General features: G+C 40.6%; 1 protein-coding gene across 1 annotated transcript in view; it reads left to right on the plus strand.

Annotated features, from left to right (window-relative positions):
• The window catches only part of Slc9c1 (solute carrier family 9 member C1), a 75,659-nt gene that overhangs the window by 19,810 nt on the left and 34,268 nt on the right, over window positions 1-21,581 (plus strand). The window contains exons 10-14 of the mRNA XM_036204118.1: window positions 770-851; window positions 2,192-2,358; window positions 4,472-4,597; window positions 13,007-13,104; window positions 19,495-19,614. Of these exons, the coding sequence (XP_036060011.1) occupies window positions 770-851; window positions 2,192-2,358; window positions 4,472-4,597; window positions 13,007-13,104; window positions 19,495-19,614 (593 nt within the window). The remainder of the gene's footprint in view (window positions 1-769; window positions 852-2,191; window positions 2,359-4,471; window positions 4,598-13,006; window positions 13,105-19,494; window positions 19,615-21,581) is intronic.

Consider the following 21,581-nt stretch of genomic DNA (forward strand, 5'->3'; position numbering starts at 1 on the left):
TGTGGCTTCCCTGGAGGAAGGGGTTCCTGCTTTGTGCTTTGCTCATTCTGAGAAAGTTGTGAACTAACCTATAGGAAGAGCCAAGAGACAAGGACCTGAGGGAGGCTTCTGGCCAAGAACCTGCAAGATTGTGTGTGTGTGTGTGTGTGTGTCGGTGGGGGATCCAATAACTTTCATCCCTCTACCAGTTTAGAGACACCCAGCCTTCCTCACAGGTCTGAGGGTTTCAGATGAAGATGAATTAAAAACTATAAATCATTTTAAACAGTAGCTGTCACAAGACACACAAGACACACTCAACTATTTTTATTTATTTATTCTAGAATCCATTCATTCAAGGAGAGTTCTTGTGGATAGTTGGCTCTATTTCCTAATATTACTCCATACGGTTACCTTTAATAATGCTAGGAAGCAAAAGATTTTGTCAGGTAAAATCATCTAAGTGGTGTCATAACTGAACATACTAGAATGTTTCTCCCTTTATTGCATCTTAAGGTGAGATTATTACAAAGAACCTTGTAGACCTCAAGAGGGAAGCTGGAGTCCTGACTCTGTTTTTGTATGTTTGTTTGTTTTCCTAAAAGATAGCCAAAGATTCATGTGTGCAAGAACATAGTGAGTCTCCAGACACTTTTTCCAAGCCTAACATCCAGCTTCTTCACTCGCTACAATCATCTGTTAGCATATAACAACCTAGTTCAATTTATAATACAGAATATATTATAATAAATTATCCTGAATATTTATTTAATATTTTTTTCAATTCTAGATATTATTTCATGGAGTGTCAGTATGCTTAATTACCCTGATTGTCAATAGATTTATTTTGCCAGTGGCAGTTTCTAAACTAGGTAAGCTCTACTGTTTACTGTTTATGATAAGAGAAGAAAAAGGTTATTCCAAATATTCTAAGAAGCATTAATAAGAAAATATCTAAATACAAGTCAGTGTTTCCTACTTGAATTCCTGGGTAAAAAATATATAAATTATTCAGGCTAATAAACTTATTTTAAATGATTATTTATGTTAACATAGTAGAGTTAAAGAGTAGTGTAAGTTCAACCAATTATTCAACAAACTTTTTAGTAAGAATGATCTTGATACTAAGCACTATTGTAAGAAGTATTACGTTCTGAAGACAGGTAAGATTTCTGAGCTGGCATAGGTCACATTGGAATAATGAAAAACAAGCAACAAATAAGTCAAGCCAAGTATTTGAGAGATTCACAGATACACGAAAATAAATAAACCCCACACAAAATAAAACAGAAAAGATAGCAAGTGCTGCTTTCCTGGGGAAGCTAGAGAAGTGTATGTTCAAGGACAGGAAACAGTAGAGGGATTTGACACTCAGAGAATAAGGCAGGTAATTCATCTGGCATGCTTATTTGCCAATGCAATTATGGAAGCCAAGTTCCAATAACTTCAGTGTAGGTGCCTAAGAAAGGAGAACACCAGTTGTGTAAGTTCTAATGCAAGCCCAAAGGAGGAAGAAGATCAAGTTGCAAACAGGACAGTTTCCTCACCTAGAAAAATAAGAGAAAAGACTCACCATGCAAGGTAGCCAAGATAAATAAAGACCAGCGCATATAAAATGCTGAGTCATCTTTCCCTAGTATGCTTCGGGAATTCAAGTAAACATTCACTATTGTGCTTACCTTTGGATCTCAGAAAGTAGTACACAAGTGCAAACACATTGAACGTTAGTAAGTATTATTACCATTAATAAGTTTATGTAGAATAATGTTTAAACATTCTTAGTGGTAAGGCAAGGAGATAGATCAGTGAGTAAAGTGTTTCCTGCATAAATATAAAGACATGAGTCTGGATCTCCAGAACCTATGCAAAAAATGTCAGATATGGTGGCTTGCACATGGAGTCCTAACACAGGGGGACACAGATATGTAGTTGTAATCAGTGACAGACCCTGCCTCAAAATTCAAATGAGGAAGTGACTGAAGAAGGCATCTCAGCATCAATCTGTGGCCTCCACATACAATCACACAAGACAAGGGCATATGCACACCACACATACATACATCACACACATACACACACACACACACACACACACACACACACACACACACAAATGATGAATGTGGATAAGTAAAGAACAAAAGGAAATTTTATAATTCATATCAAAATTATGTCCTTCTGTTGTTTGTAAAATGTACTCTTTGCCCCTAAGGTCTTCGTGATGTAACATCAACAAAACATAAATCTGTTTATTACACATTCAAACACTTTCAAGAGCTCACCAAGTCTACAGCCATGGCACTCAAATTTGACAAAGATCTTGCTAATGCTGACTGGAACATGGTTGAGAAAGCAATTATACTTCAAAATCCATATGAAGTAAGCATACCATAGCTCTCTATTCTACTAGAGTAAATGTGATTGCCATTAAATATAGATCACATTATATGTATTAATTCAAATTCAAAATGTTTATAATTTTTTATTCATAAGGTCGTTTCTTATTTTCTGTAATAGTAAGGAAAACATCTTAAGACTTTTTGTGGTTATTGTATGACAAAGCAGAAGTCCCAACCCATTTGACTACAGAAGAAATACATATAAATTAAAGAGAGAGAACAGCATATTGGTATTGCCTTTTAAAGATAGTGTAAAAAAGAAGAAAGCAAGGCTCAGAAAATGACCTCTTTTCACTAATTCCAGAGAAAGAATGGTCTCACAATCACTTATTTATTCATAATTTATTTAGGTTATTATGTATGCTAAGCATTGGTTATAGCCTAGTTTGTAGTTAGTTGCATTTTGTATAAAAACAGAAGCCAAGGTCAGTACCAAAAGTTTATCTGCTAGTGAAATAGAACTATCTATATCTGAGAAGTACTTTAGGATCTCCCAGATCAGATTTAATCAGCTTAAACTGCTCAGGACATCAACCTGGACTACAAGAGAACCTGATTTAAAAAAAAGAAAGAATATTGAGTCATACTGCCATGAAGGAAACAGTCCTGTTGCTGGGTCTTCCCAAGGTCCCTCTACTCTTCCCATGTCCTGTGCCATATCGGTGTTCATTGTGGTCTTATTCTACATCACAGTTTTGGGGAGTACAGAGGTTTAGTCTTGGGGAAGCAGGATCCCAAGTCCATTTCATATCCATAAGCTAGGCTTGAAGCTTTAGCTGGGGACTCAGAACCCAGCCCTATCCAGGAATTCAACCAGAATTTCTGGTTAAACAAAAACTGGGTTGATTCCAAGGGTTTCTTCAGTTTTACTGAGTATCTGATTGCAGCATTTTGCTGACTTGTCTGCATCAGGACCCTCTGGAACATTCCTGAGCTTCCTGCTCCCACAATGGAGATTCTGATGCATATTGTGGCATCAGGTATTTTCACTCTCTTCCCCATCTGGTCATAAGGTGGTGCCCAGGCAATTACTCTTGTCACCTGATTAGTTTTGGAAGCAGATGACCAAATACTGGTATTGCCCTCTGTGTGGTGCAGTCATGGGGTGATTACTGTGTTATAGATATGGCCCTTGCCTCACACTCAGAAGACCTGGTTTATAGTCTAACTTTTAACTAATTGCTTATTTTAAAAGCCGGGGACCGAATGTAAAGCCTTGCACTAGGCAAGTACTCTACTACAAAGCCACATCCCAACCTAAGTCATGAAGGTTGGCCTTGTAAACACAAAGCCTTGAATTGTAACACTCTTTCCTCAGCCTCCCTAGTACAATAGTTCTCAACCAGTGGGTCATGACCCCTTTGAGTTAAATGACCTTTTCACAAGGGTTGCCTAAGACCATTAGAAAATACAGATATCTACCTTATGATTCATAACAGTAGCAAAATTACAGTTATGAAGTACATGAAAATAATTGTATGGTTGGGAGTCATCACATGAACTGTCTTAATTCATCACTGTACTAGAAAGGTTGATAACCACTGTGCTAATAGCTATAATTAGAAGCCTGTATCCCTAGGTCTGTTCCATCATCTTGAGCAAATGATTTTTCTCTAAGCTTTGGTTTTCTTCATTTAACATGCTCACTTTTTTTTCTGGCCCTAAATAATTCATTTAAATCAGTGGCCACCAAACTCTAAAGGCAGCAGACAGTGATTGCCTCCCAGCTGCTCCAGTTCTGATGCAGTGGATTATGAAAGGATGCATATTTCCAACAAGGGATGTTGAGGTTGTCAGGGAACCACAGAGGACCACTAAGTCAAAGTGTGACTGTATATGTGATAGCTTTTCCATAATTCCACAGAGAGGAAAGGTACAACTCCTTCCTTACCCTGTCAATTACCTTATCTCCTATAGAACTGAACCAATGGTGAGGACACTTGAGCAAATGAGGAACACTTGCATATTTTTATATATCTACCAGATATCTATCATTTTCCAAAAAAAAAAAGTTAGTGTGTGATTGTAGATATTTCTGCTAAACATGCATTAATTGTCATGTATTGCTTTTGCTTCTTTTCATGTTTTGTTAGTTGAATCACCAAGAAACAACAGAGCATCAGAAGGTGAAATGTCCAGACTGCAACAAGGAAATAGATGAGACCCTCAACACTGAAGCAATGGAGCTGACCAACAGGCGTCTCTTGTCAGCACAGATAGTTAGTTCTCCACTGCGCTCCTTTAAACACACAGGACCCCAAACTGGCCTGAACAGTTTTCCCCTTGCTCAGTGGATTTTGATTATCTCCATCTACGAATACTAGTCCAAAGGCAACCTTCACCTTCACCGGTGTTCAGAGAGAAGCTAGAGAGGAGAGTGAAAGAGGGAGTCGGGGAGTGGGGAAAATGGAAGAAGAAAGGAGAGGGGAAGTGAGAAGGAAGGAAAGAGGGAAGGGGGAAGGAAGGAAGAGAAAGAAGGAAATCCAAAATAGATTAGGGAAAAGGTGTTTAGTTGGGGGATTTCACAGATGCAAAAGGCAGCCTTCAGCTGTGTTTAAAACAGCTGCTTCCAAGACATTTGTCTTTCAAAGATTTCCACCAAATCCTCTAATATTTATTAGAGCTGTTGGCTCTAATCATTAGAGGTTGGGGATGTGGCTTTGTACTAGAGTACAACAGACAGGAGGTGTTGGCTGTTCCTGCCAACTCAAGTAAGCAGACACTCCCTTTGTAAACTTTGTAAGCTTTGCAAACCCTCTAAGCTTACAAGTGGCCAGATCGCCACCTGCGGAGCTCCAGTGGCCAGACCCCACCCCCAGACTTCCCTAAGGGCCCACACAGCAGTTCTCTAAAGACTGTAAACAGCATTACCACTCCCAAATCAGGAGAGTGGTCAGGCCCCACCCTACAAGAAAAATCCCCCCAATCCCTGATCTTGCCCTAAGATCCAGTCACATAATCCCTCCAATCCCTGGCCACCCTGGAAAGCCCCCCCACACACACACCTCAAGAAACCCTGTATAAACTTCGTGTTCTGCCCAGTTCTCTGCTGTTTCCTGCCACTGTCTAGGCAGCCACCTTCCTCGCCTCTCTCTTGTGAGATTTGTTGGGTGGTGTGACTTTGTGGTACACCTTGGCTCTGGACTGCCAGGATGACTTTCCACCTAGGTTGCAACATTTACAGAGGTGATTGTACTTTCCTTCAAATCTCAACTAGAACTTAGAGAAGTTTCGCAATGCTTCAGTGAACAAGACTCAGGCAGGTACTTATAGCCTAGTTTCAGCTTTCTATCCAGGTCAGAATCCTGACCACAAGCCCACAGCCCCCCCCCCCCCCCCCCCCCCCCCCGCCGCCGCCGCCGCATCTGTGTTCGTTCTTCTTACACGTAGAGCACTCTGGTGTTCAACTATTGCAGCTCTTTCTTCCTGTTCCTTCTGCTTGGGAAATGGGATATCTGTAAACTGAGTTTTCTCTATTCCGCAGTAGTCAAAGCTTCTTAAACTCTGCTCTCGCAAGAGCCTGAGTAGTGCTTTGAAGCATCAGTGGCCAGTTCCACAGTGGATAAAGGGCATGGCTGCCTGGTGCTGAACCTCACCTGCAGACATCACGCTTGTCATACCAAATTAAGTGTTACCACCTGAAGGGCAAGACTGTTCTCTCCCACAGTTAGGTGAGCTTGGGGGAAAGTTTTTTGCTAGCTATTCCATGTCTTTGAAAGCTGCTGCTCCAGGGTAAACAGAGAAAAGGCAGTCATTAGGGGTTTGCATTGGAACCTACCTCTGAACTGCTTCTAAAGTAAAGACAGGGAAGTGCCCTTGCTTGAATACAAGCCAGCAAAATGAGGGCGAAAATGTGGGTCAAAAGGAAACCGGAACAGGACAGACCACAATTTCAAAGAGAAGGATTTAGAAAGAAGGGAAATGGGGCTGGGGCTGGGGCTGGTCTCTCACCCGGTGATTAGGCCGGCTGACTGGCCTCTCCTTTTCATTAGGGAATCAGACAGAGGAGTTTGACTTAGTCTCTAACTCTGGAAAAGAATGTGATAGAATAATGGAAAACACATATATCATCTATTGTTACAAGGCTCAGGAAATATAAATCACTTTCCTATTTATTCTGTGAAAGTTCCCAGACTGAAACATTTTGGTGTCGTGGGAAAAAAAAAAAAAAATGAGCCGCTGCTAGTACAACTGTCTGTCTGCATATGCCTGCCTCATGCTAGATACTATCTTGATACCCAGATGACAGGCTACTTCCAAACTGTTTCTCCAAATACTCAGCTCAGCCTTCCCCATCACAAGAAGAGCTGCCATCCACCCCTCTCTTAAATCAACAATAACTCTTCAAACGACCTCCTAAAACCCAAGCCTCAGCATCCGCCTCGATCTTGCTGGATGTCTCAAGCCTCAGCATCCGCCTCCTTCTTGCTGGATGTCTCTTGATGCACTTGCTCTTTGCTCACTTTGCCACATGGCTCAGCTCCCCCAGTTTCTGTCATCAGTCTCCTCTCCCACAGAGACCACCACCACCTGTTTTTGTCCCATCCCCATTGCCACATGGACTTCCTGCATGTAGACACACGTACACACACTATTCTCCCAGAGTTTAAAAAATTGTATAGAACCTGATCCACTTATACCCTTTATATATTGTGCTATTAAATTTTACTTTAAAAATTTTTTGAAAATATTTTCATATATATATATTCTTATTACAATTCTCCCTCCCCAACTCCTCCCAGATCCTCCTCACCCTCCCACCCACCCAAATCCATGCCTGTCTTTTTTCTCTCTCATGAGAAAATAGTCATATAATAATAATAATAACAAATAATGATATGTTGATATAAAAATAAACAAACCAGAATAGGACAAAACAAACAGAAAAAAAAGATTCAAAGAAAAGCACAAGAAATGCGTATAGATGCAGAGATACATTCACATACACACACACACAGAAATCCCAGAAAAACACAAAACTGGAAATCATAATATATAAGCAAAAGACTTGTAAGGTATAAAATAACAACAAAAAAAGCACTGATAAAGCATTGTAGGACAAAATATCCCTCAAAATACCATTGAGTTCATTTTGTGCTGGCACTCTACTTCTGGGTGTGAGGTGTGCCCTTAAATTGTTTATACCTAGCAAGACTCGGTTGGAGAAAACTGATTTTTCCTTTTCAAAGGATTACCAATTGGAGATATTTTCTATTCCTCTTGCTGCTGGGACCTCATCTGGCTTAGACTTTCACAGGTGCTGTGCATGCTGCCACAGTCTCTGTGAGTTCTTACATGCATCAGTCCTGTTATGTCTAGAAAGACCTTGTTTTCTTGGTGCTTCCATCCATACTGGCTCTTAGAATCTTTTCTCCCTTTCTTCCATGGTTCTCTGAACCCCAAGAGGAGATATTTGATGGAGACATCCCATTGATAACTGGATGACCCATGGTCTTCACTTCACTCTCTGTACTTTGTATCAGCTGTGGGTCTCTGTACTTGTTCCTGTCTGCTGTAGGAGAAAGCTTCTCTGATGATGGCTGAGCAAGGCACTGATCTATGAGTATAAAAGAAAGTCATCAGGAGATTTTGTAGGTACATTCCTTTAGCACAGTGGTTCTCAACCTGTGGGTGGTGATCCCTTTGGAGGGTTGAATGATGCTTTCACAGAAGTCATGTATCAGATATCCTGAATATCATATATTTACATTATGATTGATAACAGTATTAAGATTACAATTATGAAGTAGCAATGAAAATAATTTTATGCTTGGGGGGATCACCACAGCATGAGGAACTATATTAAAGAGTTTCAGCATTAGGAAGGTTTAAAAGTACTGCTTTAGCAGAATAGTATTTGGTTTTCCTCTAGGTTAATGTCCTTTCTAGACTCAGATTCTTGGCCAGCCTAGCACTGTCAGGGATGGGCCCCATCTCATGTCATGTTTAGTGAGTTTTCAAACCAACCAGATAGTGGTTGGTTACTCCCACAAGCTTTGCACCATATCTTGCAGGCAGATCACCACTGTAGATCACAGGGCTTTCATCTGGGTTGGTGGTTAGCTTTCTCCTCTAGTAACATGCAGAGTACCTTGTATTATCAGGAATATTAGTCAATAAAGGTGAAGGAAGGGTCTAGATAGGAACCAGCTCAACTTCTCTGTGTTCAGTGAGTTGTGTTGTCTTCAGATATAAGATATAAAGTAACCAATAGCCTTGGCAATATGGTGGGTTGTTTAGGGGTTCCTATTGGGGCCTCTTTGGCCAACAACAGTTTAATTAGATGTAACACATTCTCAGAACTGAGGGTTTCCTTTGGAGGCAAAAGATTTCTAGTTGGGACTTTGTCTCCTCTGTTACTTGGTGATTCTATTTAGGTGTGGTGGCACACACCTTCTTCCCAGCACTGTGGAGGCAGAAGCAGGCTGATCACCATGGGTTCCAGGCCAGCCTGGTCTACATAGTGAAACCCTGTCTCAAAATAAATGAACAAATCATGTGTAACTTTATCGTTAAACTGTGTACAATTTAACTACCAACTTCCAATTAAAACCATTACCATAGACTAATTTTTAGTAAACATATATTTATATATATTCCCATTTCTTTTCTCATTCTTCCTATGATTTTATTTTTAAAGAAGAAAATTAGCATATGAGGTGCTAATGGCTGAGAACATGAAGATTATTTTTTTTCTTTATTATTATGTGTTTTAAATTTTATACATCAGCTATGGGTTCCCCTGTCCTCCCCCCTCCCGCCCCCACCTCCACCTTCACCCCAGCCCCTCCCCTCCATTCCCATGTCCTCCAGGATCAAGGCACCCCTGGGGATTCATTTAAACCTGGTGGATTCAGTACAGGCAGGTCCTGTCACCTCCTTCCAGACTGAGCAAAGTGTCCCTGTGTAAGCCCAAAGTTTCAAACAGCCAGCTCATGCACTAAGGACAGATCCTGGTCCCACAGCCTGGGTGCCTCCCAAACAGATCAAGCTATTCAATGGTCTCACTTATCCAGAGGGCCTGATCCAGCTGGGGGCTCCACAGCCATTGGTTCATAATTCATGTGCTTCCACTCGTTTGGCTATTTGTCCCTGTGCTTTTTGCAATCTTGGATTCAACAATTCACGCTCTTGCAGACCCTCCTCTTTCTCGACAGTTGGACACCTGGAGCTCCACCTGGGGCCTGGCTGAGGATCTCTGCATCCACTTCCATCAGTTATTGGATGAGAGTTCCAAGATGACTGTTAGGGTGTTTAGTCATCTGATCACCAGACTAGGTCAGATCAGGCTTTCTCTCGACCATTGCCAGCAGTCTACAGAGGATATATCATTGTGGATTTCTGGGGACCTCTCAAGCACTCTGCCTATTCCTGTTCTCATGTGGTCTTCATTTATTATGGTCTGTTATTCCTCATTCTCCCTTTCTGTTCTTGATCCAGCTGGGATCTCCTGCTCTCCCAAGCTTTCTTTCCCTCAAATCTTGCCCTTCATTACTCCCACTGTCTTCCAGGTTGTTCATGTAGATCTCATCCATTTCTCTGTCATTGGGTGATCCTTGGGTCTTTCCTAGGGTCCCATTTTCTAGGTAGCCTCCCTGGAGTTGTGTAGCAGTCTAGTCATCTTTGTTTTACATCTAGTATCCTCCTATGAGTGAGTACATACTGTGTTTGTCCTTCTGAGTCTGGGTTACCTCACTCAGGATGATTTTTTCTAGATCCATCCATTTGACTGCAAACCTCATGATGTCATTGTTTTTCTCTGCTGAGTAGTACTCCATTGTGTATATGTACCATGTTTTCTTTATCCATTCTTCAGTTGAAGGGCATCTAGGTTGTTTCCAGGTTCTGGCTATTACAAACAAAGCTGATACAAACATAGCTGATCAAATGCCCTTGTGGTAAGATTGAGCATTCCTTGGGTATATGCCCAAGAGTGCTGTAGCTGGGTCTTGGGGGAGATGGATTCCCAATTTTCTAAGGAAGCGCCATATTGATTTCCAAAGTGGCAGTACAAGCTTGCATTCCCACCAGCAGTGAAGGAGAGTTCCCCTTGCTCCCCATCCTCTCCGGCATAAGCTGTCTTCGAGAACATGAAGATTATTTTAATTCAGAGTTCTAAAACAGTTTTTTTCTCATAATTTTCAGCTTTTTATAGATATGCTTTCTTAAATGCACATTCTTCAAAACATTGCTATTTATTTATCACTGATATTTCCAACCAAAAAACAAACAATCTATATAATTTACCTCTCAATGATTTAGTAGCTAGGTATGCCCAAACTTTTGACATTGTAAAGTGGTGTTATCATCTACAGTGTTTGTACTCAAGAACCATGCAATCAAATTACAAAAAAAAAAAAATCACATACATACATACATACATACATACATACATACATACACACACACACACACACACACACACACACACACACACACACACACATTCCTCCTAATGTTCTAAGTAAATCTATTAGTTTGTGATGGCCACATTCAGAGCCATCAGGAGCTCACATCCCATGAAACCAATCTGACATGACCTGGTAGCTAGTGTTCTTAATGTAGAAAACCATTTGATCACTTAATTTCTGCAGATTTTTTTCAGGCCTAAAATGCAAGAGTTGCATCTAGCTAGTGATATGTTCATATGAAGGCAGTAAAGTGATATATATTTATAATTATTTATGAAATAAATTGTAGCTTCTTTTCCCATTTAGATGTTTCCAACTTTTTTTTTTTTTTTTTTTGAGCTGGGGATCAAACCCAGGGCTTTGTGCTTGCTAGGCAAGCGCTCTACCCCCAACCCCCAACTTATTTTTATTTCATTGGGGTTTAGAACTTTTTAAAACCACGGTTTTAAGTCATTTCTAGATTTTTTTTCCTTTACTTCAGGAAAACACAGCATTCCAGAACCCCCAAAACAATTGCAGGTGACTCTGCTAAAAGTCTTGCTTTTATTACTATTGTAATAATGACCTGCTTACTCTATTCTTCCCATGTACAAATGGGGCACTTCAGATGACTGCATGACCTCTGCAGTTCTCTCAACCTGGATTCTACACAGTCAACAGCCCCTGTACCTTCTCGATTTTTTCCTCCAAGGTTTGATATTGGGCTTCTGTGCTGTGTTTCCTTAAACGAGAGATCTTATTTGTCAAAGCAGATTCAACCTTCTCAGTGCACTTGTAGTAACTCCCCACCTTAGCCATCTTTGCATATTTATTACCATGTGGTCAATTTCATCTCTGCACTCTCTATTCTAATTGGCCTATTACAAGCTTCAAAACTTTGAATATTGTTATTCAGATCTCACTCAGTTCTGGGTAAAGGAAAGAATATCTTCTCTGCTGTTGTACACTAGAAAAGAAAATCTGGTGTAGAAAATATTCTGTATTCATTCAGAGTAGTAGCATATTGTAATGGTGATGAGAAGCAAAATATCAAATTCAGACAAATCTAGGTCTCTGACACTATCCTGAAAAAGCTATCTCTTGCATCTGCCAATCAGAGAATGGACTAGACTCTTCATAAAGTAAGACATATATATAGACCATGCAATACCAGAAGAGTTGCTTTGTAGAATCAACTGTTTTCGATTTCTTCTCTGTTTAGTGAAAATGATCATTTTAAAATTTAGATTTTTCTAGTTTCTAACCATATTGCTAACATTTCTAAGATTTCATGGAGTCCAAATTGTTTTCAACTTCCTCAGTTTTTTTCCAAACTGCTGTTTTTAACCTTAAGGCTAATAATAATATTTTAATTATATATTGTATATGTTCTATTGAATTCCTGTTGCTATAGAGACATCTTTAATAGCACTGAAGATGAAGCCCAGGCCCTTTGTATGCTAGGCAAGTGCTCGGCCATGGAACTGTATCCCCAGCCCCAAGAGCAGCTTTTTAAACCCTCATTCCCCAAAGTTAGTTGATTTATCTTTCTAGTGCCCTCCAAGAATAAAGGTGCTGTAATTTCATCATTGTTTATGTATAGAATACTGACTACAGACCCAGAAACCATCCATTACATTCTACATTCCAGTTTAGAAATGTGTCCTATACAGTGATTCTCAACCATGATCAGCTTACTTCTGACAAGTACAGCATCCAGTGGTGGCTTGCACAGTATCAGAGTCGATGAAGCTCAGTAGATCATCCATAAACATAATGAAGGGGTGACTGGGTCATCTAATAGATAGGCACTAGCAGAGGTGTATTGTAAAGTATTTGGGAACACGGGCTTAAATAAAGATGAGCCAAGGTGATTTTACTCCATCAGGATTTCTAAATGCCCTTACTATTCTAATATGCATCACAAGTTTTACAGTGGGACACAGCTTGTAGCAACCCCAGAGTTATTTTTTCACAGAACTCTACCTTTTGTAACCCGGGTCAAAGACTAGCAGTGCCAGAGTTGCCTGCAGAACCTAATTATTCTCTCCAATGCCCAGATCTATCCTGTGTTGACATGGTAACCTGGACTCTGGAGAAAGATTCTTTCTGCAAGCATGCTAGGTCATTTGGGGAGTTTGTCTTCTTTTCCACACATCATTTTTTTTTCTACTAAGGAGATAATAAGTTGTCATTGTGCGCACAGCATGTAATTATTTAAATCAACATTTCTTCCAGGCGAGCTACCAACGCCAGTACAGGAATGAGATTCTGTCCCAGAGTGCAGTGCAAGTGTTGGTAGGCGCAGCTGGAAGCTTTGGTGAGAAGAAGGGAGAGTAAGTATGGTGCCAAGAGAGGGCTTCTACCCTAAGCCACTGTGTGTGTGTGTGTGGGGGGGGGGGGGTTCACACTTGTGTGTTATCACCTCCATCCATCTGGCACCATATACACACACCACTCCATGCTCTGAACCCCACCCTCAAACTGAATCCCCTCCTTTCCATTTCCCACATTTGAGTCCTCCAGGCTGGTGTATTTGGCAAACATCTTCTGGAAGAAATAACCTTTTCTCTTTTTTGTTTCCCATTTTCAAAGCTACATTATAGCAAGTGTTTTTCCTTTTAGCCTCTCTGAACACATAAACAGGGACCAAGTGTCCCTTAATCTTCACAGGTGCACCTTCCCAAAGCACAGATGGCCCCACGTGCCCTCTGTTAATACTAGGCGTATGTCTGTAATCTGGTACTGATTCCCTTAGATCCAACAGCTAAGGAAAGGTGGTGTTTTGGGGGAGCACCACCAGGTCACCCTCTTTAAGGGAATGAAGAATCTATGATTGGAAGTAGGAGAACAATTAAACAGTAACACAGTTGACATGTGTACCCAAAGCTCAGATATACCTCCCAAATCCAGATCTCCCCCTTAATACCAAAGAAATTCAAATTCAGCTTAAGTAATGCCAAGGTCATTTCCGGAGTCTGCTTAGAGCTGTACACTTGGCTCATTATCCCACATGTAAGCCTGGGCTTTGGTGTCATATATCCTAAATGTGATGTACCTATCTTGCATCCATTCATGTGTTGCTATCCTATACAGTAAAGAGAAAAGCTGTATGTGAGAAGAGAATCATGGTTTATCCATAGCATGCAACACACACATCTATAAGAAACACAGCTGTTCAATAAATAATCATTGTAGTTCAAACATGGACTTTCTCTAAGAGCATAAGAGTTTTCATTTCCAGCCAGTCATGCAAATCATTACAACATTTTATGGATCCAGGAAGGATGATAAAATGTGTGTTATTTAAAACGTGAGTTCCAAGCTGGGCTGTGGTGTCACATGCCTTTAATCCCAGCACTCGGGAGGCAGAGGCAGGCTGTGAGTTCGAAGCCAGCCTGGTCTCCAGAGTGAGATCCAGGAAAGGTGTAAAGCTAAACCCTGTCTCAAAAAACCAAACAAAAAAAAAAAAAAAAACCTTGAGTTCCTTAACATGGAATTAGATATTTCCATGTATAACACAAGAATCTCCATTTGTTCTCTAAATCCATACCTTTCAAATGCTTGCAGGAACTCCATAGAATTGAAGGAGCTGGAAAAATATATCTTTTTGAAATAATAAAATGCCCTCTGTAGAGAAGACAGATATACAGAGCATGGTAGAAGTTTTTTAATGAATGAATAAATGCCATCCTAAAAAAATCCCTGTCTTTACACTGTTGGGGGGGAGGGCAATGTGACAAAAATAAAGTGTAGTGTCAGAGGTCAAAAAACCCATTTGATTTGTTTTGAACCTTTAAATTAAGTACTAAGGCAGAAGCAAGCCATGCCCAGAAGACTAAAAGGGACACAAAGTTGGGGTCAACAGTGGGCATCAGGAAGGGGCACTAAGAGACTAAAGGGATAATGCAGAAGATTGTTGGGACATGTGACAGTTTATTCACACATGTAGGACACATATTTAGCAGCAATATATGCCAAGCCACATGCCAGGCACTGCGGGCAATATCCAAGTAGCTGCCCTGTACTCCCACTGCTAGAGAACTAGTGATCACACTTGTTCTCAGTGTGTGCTTTTTTCCATGACTATCTTGGAATTGATTTTTTTCATTTCTTAATTGGAATCGCTCAGTAGTTCCACAGGTTGGGGTGTCCTGTGGTAAGAAAAGAAGAACCAAAGTGATTGCCAAGGTTACCAGAACCTATTCAAAATGCCTTTGTAACATCCTGTGAAATAACACTCTACATAAATTGTTTATTCTTACTGAGTGCCAGACACACTTTCGAACATGTTCCATTCATTATCTGTTTTTACCTCACAACACTTAAAAGACACTTATCTCCATGATGCATTGGAAGGAAGTGAAGGACAGAGAAATCAAGTGTTTACTTGAGGTTATTTGTCTAATAAATTACATAGCTAAGATTCAATGCCTGACTACTTTGTACCTGGCATATGGCTTGACATTTATTGGTGCTGAATATGTGTCCTACATGTGTGAATAAGACTGTCATGTGTCACAACACTCTACCACATCATCCCTTCAGTCCCTTTGTGCTCCTTCCTGGTGTGCACTGTTGACCCCTTCTCTGTATCAATTCCGTCTCAGTCCTCTGGATATGTCTTGCTTTTCTGCCTTTGTACTTTGGGCTCTGAGATCACATAATTTTAGGATTCATATGAACTTGCAAAAATTCCAGATCTTATCTGAGACAGTAATTCTCTCAAAAAGGTTTTCTTATCCCCAGAATGCTATTTATACGTCCACTTTGTTGGTGGAGAGTTTCCTCCATGACAATGGTTATAGAAATGGTTACTTGCATATTTCATCCACTGGACCCTTAAGGGCAGAAATCAGTATTTCTTCATGGTTTATCTGTGGCATCTAACAACTATTTTAGATTAAGTTTATTAACTACCTATAATTTATAGATGAATCAGATTATATGGACATACAAGAATCTCCATGTAATTACTTTATAATATTAAATCCTGGAGAATTGAATAACTTCATCATTTTCAATGATATCAATATACCTAGATTTCTTTCGATTTTTTTTGTCTTTTTCTCAATTATTTATTGATTTCTTCAACTTTTTTGTTTGTCTTTTCCTCAATTTCACTTTTCATTTTTTCTTGAAAGGCCTCTAGCATCTTCATGATGCTGTTCTTAAGGTCACTTTCTTCTCCTTCTTCTACCTTGTGATGTTCAGGTCTTGCTGTTGGAGGAGGGCTAGGTTCTGGTGATGCTGTGTTGTTCTTTACATTGTTGTATGTACTTCTGCCATGACGTCTGCCCAGCTCCTCCTCTAATAGGTATAAGAGATGCCTGTGTCTGACCGAGTTGCTGTTGGTCCACTCTTTGTTTATTGTGTCTGTGTCTCAGGGGGCCCCTCTGGGTCCAATCTTAGCTCTTGGTCTAATTGGAGCAGGCAGATTCTGTGTCTCGGGGAGCTTCTCTTGGGTCAACCCAAGCTAGTTGATTCTGTGACTCACGGAGCTGCTCTTGGTCTTATTAGGGCACTTGGTCCAGTCAGAGCTGACTTATTCTGTGTTTCAGGATGCCTCTCTTGGTCCAATGAGAGGTGGCAGATTCTACTTCTCTGAAAGCCACTCTTGGTCTAATCAGGGCTGGCAGATTCCCTGTCTCCTGAGGTTACTCTTGGTCCAATAACAGCTCTTTGTCCAATGAGAGCTGGCAGTTTGGTTTCCAAGCCTCAGGAAGTGGCTGGGGTCTCAGGCAGATGAGTATGGGGGCAGGGTGTGTAGATAGCAGGGTGTGCTGCAGGGTGCTTGGTGAGGGGGGGACCTTCCCGCAGGAGCCCTGCCTGCTGGCTGGCAACTGGGACTGAGTTGCGTGGGTGTTCCCGGGGATCGGCTGTGACCCAATGATGGGTCCTAGGGGCAGGACTCACTGGATATGAACAGCGTCACTCACCTCTAACTCCAATGAAAGCTAGGAGTTGGCTTCCAAGCTTCAGGAAGTGGCTGGGTTCTCAGGCAGTCAACAAGACAAAGCGACAGCCTATAGAATGAGAAAAGATCTTCACCAACCCCACATCTGACAGAGGGCTGATATCCAAAATATAGAAAGAACTCAAGAAATTAGACATCAAAATACCCAACAATCCAATTAAAAATGGGTTATAGAACTAAACAGAGAATTCTCAACAGAAGAAGCTCAAATGACTGAAAGACATTTAAGGAATTGCTCAACATCCTTAATCATCAGGGAAATGCAAATCAAAATGACTCTGAGATACCATCTTATATCTGTCAGAATGGCTAAGATCAAAAACACTGAAGACAGCTTATGTTGGAGAGGATGTGGAGCAAGGGGAACTCTCCTCCACTGTTGGTGGGAATGCAAACATGTATAGCCACTTTGGAAATCAATATGGTGCTTTCTCAGAAAACTGGGAATCAATCTTCCTCAAGACCCAGCTATACCACTCTTGGGCATATACCCAAGGAATGCTCAATCATACCAAAAAGTCACATGCTCAACTATGTTTATAGCAGTGTTTTTAATAGCCAGAACCTGAAAACAACCTAGATGCCCTTCAACTGAAGAATGGATAAAGAAAATACAGCACATATACACAATGGAGTACTACTCAGCAGAGAAAAACAATGACATTATGAGGTTTGCAGACAAATGGATGGAACTAGAAAACATCATCCTGAATGAGGTAACCCAGACTCAGAAAGACAAACATGGTATGTACTCACTCATAGGAGAATACTAGATGTAAAACAAAGGATAATCAGACTGCAACTCACAACTCCAGGGAGGCTACCTAGTAAAGAAAGACACAGGGATCATCCAGAGACAGAGAAATGGATGAGATCTACATGAGCAAACTGGACATGAAGCAGGGCAATGGAGGGCAAGGATCAAGGGAAAGAGAGCTTAGGGGAGTGGGAGATCCCAGCTGGATCAGGAACAGAGTGGGAGAACAAGGAAAGAGATACCACGATAAATGAAGACTCCATGGGAATAGGAAGAAGCAGAGTGCTAAAGAGGTCCCCAGAAATCCACAAAGATACCTCCACTATAGACTAATGGCAATGGTCAAGGGAGGGCCTGAGCTGACCTACTCTGGTGATAGGATGGCCAAACACCCTAACTGTCATGCTAGAACTCTCATCCAGTGACTGATGGAAGCAGATGCAGAGATCCAAGACCAAGCCCCAGGTGGAGCTCCAGGAGTCCAATCAATGAGAGAGAGGGGGGATTATATGAGCAAATAATATCAAAACCATGACTGGAAAAAGCACAGGGACAAATAGTCAAACTAGTGGAAACACATGAACTATGAACCAATAGCTGAGGAGCCCCCATGGAACTGGACCAGGCCCTCTGGATAAGTGAGACAGTTGATTAGCTTGGATTGTTTGGGAGGTCCTCAGACAGTGGGACTGGGACCTGTCCTTGGTGCATGAGCCAGCTTTTTGAAACCTAGGGCCTATGCTGAGACACTTTGCTCAGCCTTGGTGCAGGGAGGAGGGGATTGGACCTGCCTCACCTGAATGTACCAGACTGGGCTGACTCCCCAGGAGAGACCTTGCCTTGGAGCAGGTGGGAATGGGGAGTGGGTTGAGGGGAATGTTGGGGGGTGAGAGGAGGGAGGACAGGGGAATCCATGGCTGATATGTAAAATGACTAGAAAAATCTCTTATATATAAAAAACAAAATGGAGGTTTAAAAAAAATAGAATTTTCCCCAAATGTGTTCTAAGTTTATGATTTTTAGTAAGTACCTAGTCTTCCATATATTAATACTATAAAGTAACCAACCAACAATTGTAGGTATTAATAAAGAGCAGTCTGTATAGAAATATATATATATATATATATATATATATATATATATAGAGAGAGAGAGAGAGAGAGAGAGAGAGAGAGAGAGAGAGAGAGAGCAAAAAAAATACTACATAAATTTCAGAGTGAGACAAAATAATCAAGAGGAAAGACAAGTCAGCCTTTGCACTTGGGGTTCAAATACTCTTCAATTAAGCAACATGGCACAGGAGGCATAAAGCTTGGTGAACTCTTCAATGAAGACAATGAGAATACCTAGTAAAGATAAATTCCTAATAAAATCAAGCAGACTTGCTAAGCAAAACCAAGACACTACTCACAGATCTGAGCTATTTCAACACAAAAATTAAAAGAAATCTATAAGCACCTTCTGGTAAGCGCCTTCAACATGCCTTTGAGTCTCTTATGACATTGACCTCTCCAAGTTAACATGTTTACCTTTTTTATAGTCACTTAAACACAACTACTTGCCTAGAAGGGAAACCTGTGTGAGGAGAAATAGATGCTCTATATACTGCTCAGTCATCCCAGCCTGACAGAGCTAGTTTTATCTCCTTGAACAAGCATGTTAGAGAGATCATTTCTTCATTGCCATAACAAATGATCACATCTAAAATACAAACCTAGGTGTCAAATATATGAAACATGGCTGACTGTTTCTCCCTGGTCTTTTAGATCTTTAGTAATTGTATCCCCCAACAATCTGTACTCCTTTTAATGAGTTGGTCTCACAACCTGACTACACAGTTGTATATCTACTGTTCGTGGCTTGGAGCTATGCTATGACACATCTTGTTTATTCATCGTTGTACAGTATAGTCCTCCTGCATTCTGACAGTACTGAATTGGTCTTATCTCAAATGATTTAAAACACATTTAATGATTTCTCTGTATTTTTTAGATATATGAGTCCTGAGACCATAAAGAAGTATTCTGAAAGCAAAAAATTCCTCTCTTTCATTAGAAAATTACTACTCAACTGGGTGTATAATACTAAAAAAGATAAAGGGGTTCCATCAAGGTGAGCAGTCCTGAAATAAAAAAAAAAATGTAATGATAACTTTTGAAAGTTAGTTCCTTTTAAAATTATAGCCTAAATACTTTGCAGATTATTTTGATGTAGATTACAATTTAATTCTTTACAAACATACAAAGATTACTTAAAAGAAGGAAAGATATAAGAATGACATTTTGCTTGTATTTTTTAGACTGGGGTGTTTTTTTTTTTTTTAGAGTGCTGTATATGATGGTAGGCAAACATTCTACTACTGTGCTAAATCTCTAGTTAATGTTCTCTTTTTATAAGCATGTTAATTATACATAATATGTTTCATTGTGACATTTTCATACATGTACATATTTACCCATGTTACCCTCTCTTTTCACCCCCCAACTCTTCTTCCAAACTGTCCATTTTTCTACTTTTGTGTGTGTGTGTGTGTGTGTGTGTGTGTGTGTGTGTGTGTGTCCCTGTGTCCCTAAATGAGTTTCTTTAGTGTTGTCTTAGCTAGTGTTTCTATTTCGGTGAAGAAAACCTGACCAAAGGCAACTTGGGGAGGAAAGGGATCATTTCATGTTACAGCTTCTAAGTCATCTTCCAGCAAAGTCAGGGCAAGAACTCAAGGTTGGAACCTGGAGGTAGAAACTGATGTAGAAGCCATGGAAAAATGCTGCTTATGGGCTTGTTATACATAGCTTGCTCATCCTACTTTTTCATATATCACAACCCCATTTGCCCAGGAATGGCACCACCTATGATGGGCTGGGCCTTCTCACATTGACATCAAAATGTACCATAGGCTTGCCTACAGGCCAGTCTGGTGGAAGCATTCTCTCAATTAAGTTTTCCTTTTCTCAAATGACTCTAGTTTGTGTCCACTTGACAGAAAACTAGCTAGTACAGTTGTTTATCTGAGCATGAGTGGGGATTTGCAGGTGCATGGTAGGAGTTTGTTTACAGGAACATTTGCACCTAACTATTTTTTTTTTTAAGGAACAGGGTTTGAGAGAGATGGGGATCTAGTAAAAGGTTTAATAGATATCAGGACAGGGGTGTGGGCTGAAGGAAAGGCTTCAACTCACTTGGAGAAAGAAAAGTTAGTTCTTTTAGGGCTCTTATGTGAGAGGAGGGAGTAGAAAGATGTTACACCCACAAAATGGCAAAAGGTGGGCTAATCCCATCCAGTGAGAGCTGGATATATTCCATTTTTTATATTTCTGAATGAATCTTATATTTAAAAAGATCCCAGGATATTGCTGGATAAGGCCATCTACAAGAACAATGGGTCTAATTAAAATACGTTATCAAACAGGTCTGTCTGCAACCCTTCCACAGTTGGGGTTTATTATCTGGAAATGCCCAGTCCCATGATAAGGGAACATGGTTCTTGTGAGAGCTATGAAGAGAAAGATTGCCTGGGTTGTGGCTGGAGTCTCACCACAGCTAGAGGGCCTGGGATCTACTACTTACCAGTGGCTACATTGCTGAAGAAAATGTCTCTCTCATTCTCCCATCAACTGTTAACTGCATATATAGCCACAGGAGAGAGATGACCCTATACTCTAGACATTACAGCACGTTGACAGTCCTAGTCTTCTGCAGGTCTTGTGCAGTGAAAGCTTTGTGAGTTCCAGAATGCAACAGTTATGTTAGACGCTGTTTTCTCTGCTGTCTCTGACTATTGCATTTTTTTTTTCTGTCCTTTCTTCCATGGTGTTCCCTGAGCCCCCACAAGGGGTAATACATGTGTCCCCTTTATGACTGTACATTTAACAGACATTTATTCTCTACACAAATACAAAAGGAAACTTCTCTGGTCAAAGCTGACAATAGCACTAGTCTATGAGCATAAACATGGCTCTTCTGTAGCATAGGTGGGTACATCGTGTTGATTTACTACATAGAGAGCAGTAGTTTCTCCACTAGAGCCTCCAAGCTCCACAACCACAGACTTTTTGACTAGATATGAATTCCCTCATGTGGCATGA

The sequence above is a fragment of the Onychomys torridus genome, chromosome 12 (assembly GCF_903995425.1).
Source record: "Onychomys torridus chromosome 12, mOncTor1.1, whole genome shotgun sequence".
NCBI classification, from domain to species: Eukaryota; Metazoa; Chordata; class Mammalia; order Rodentia; family Cricetidae; genus Onychomys; species Onychomys torridus.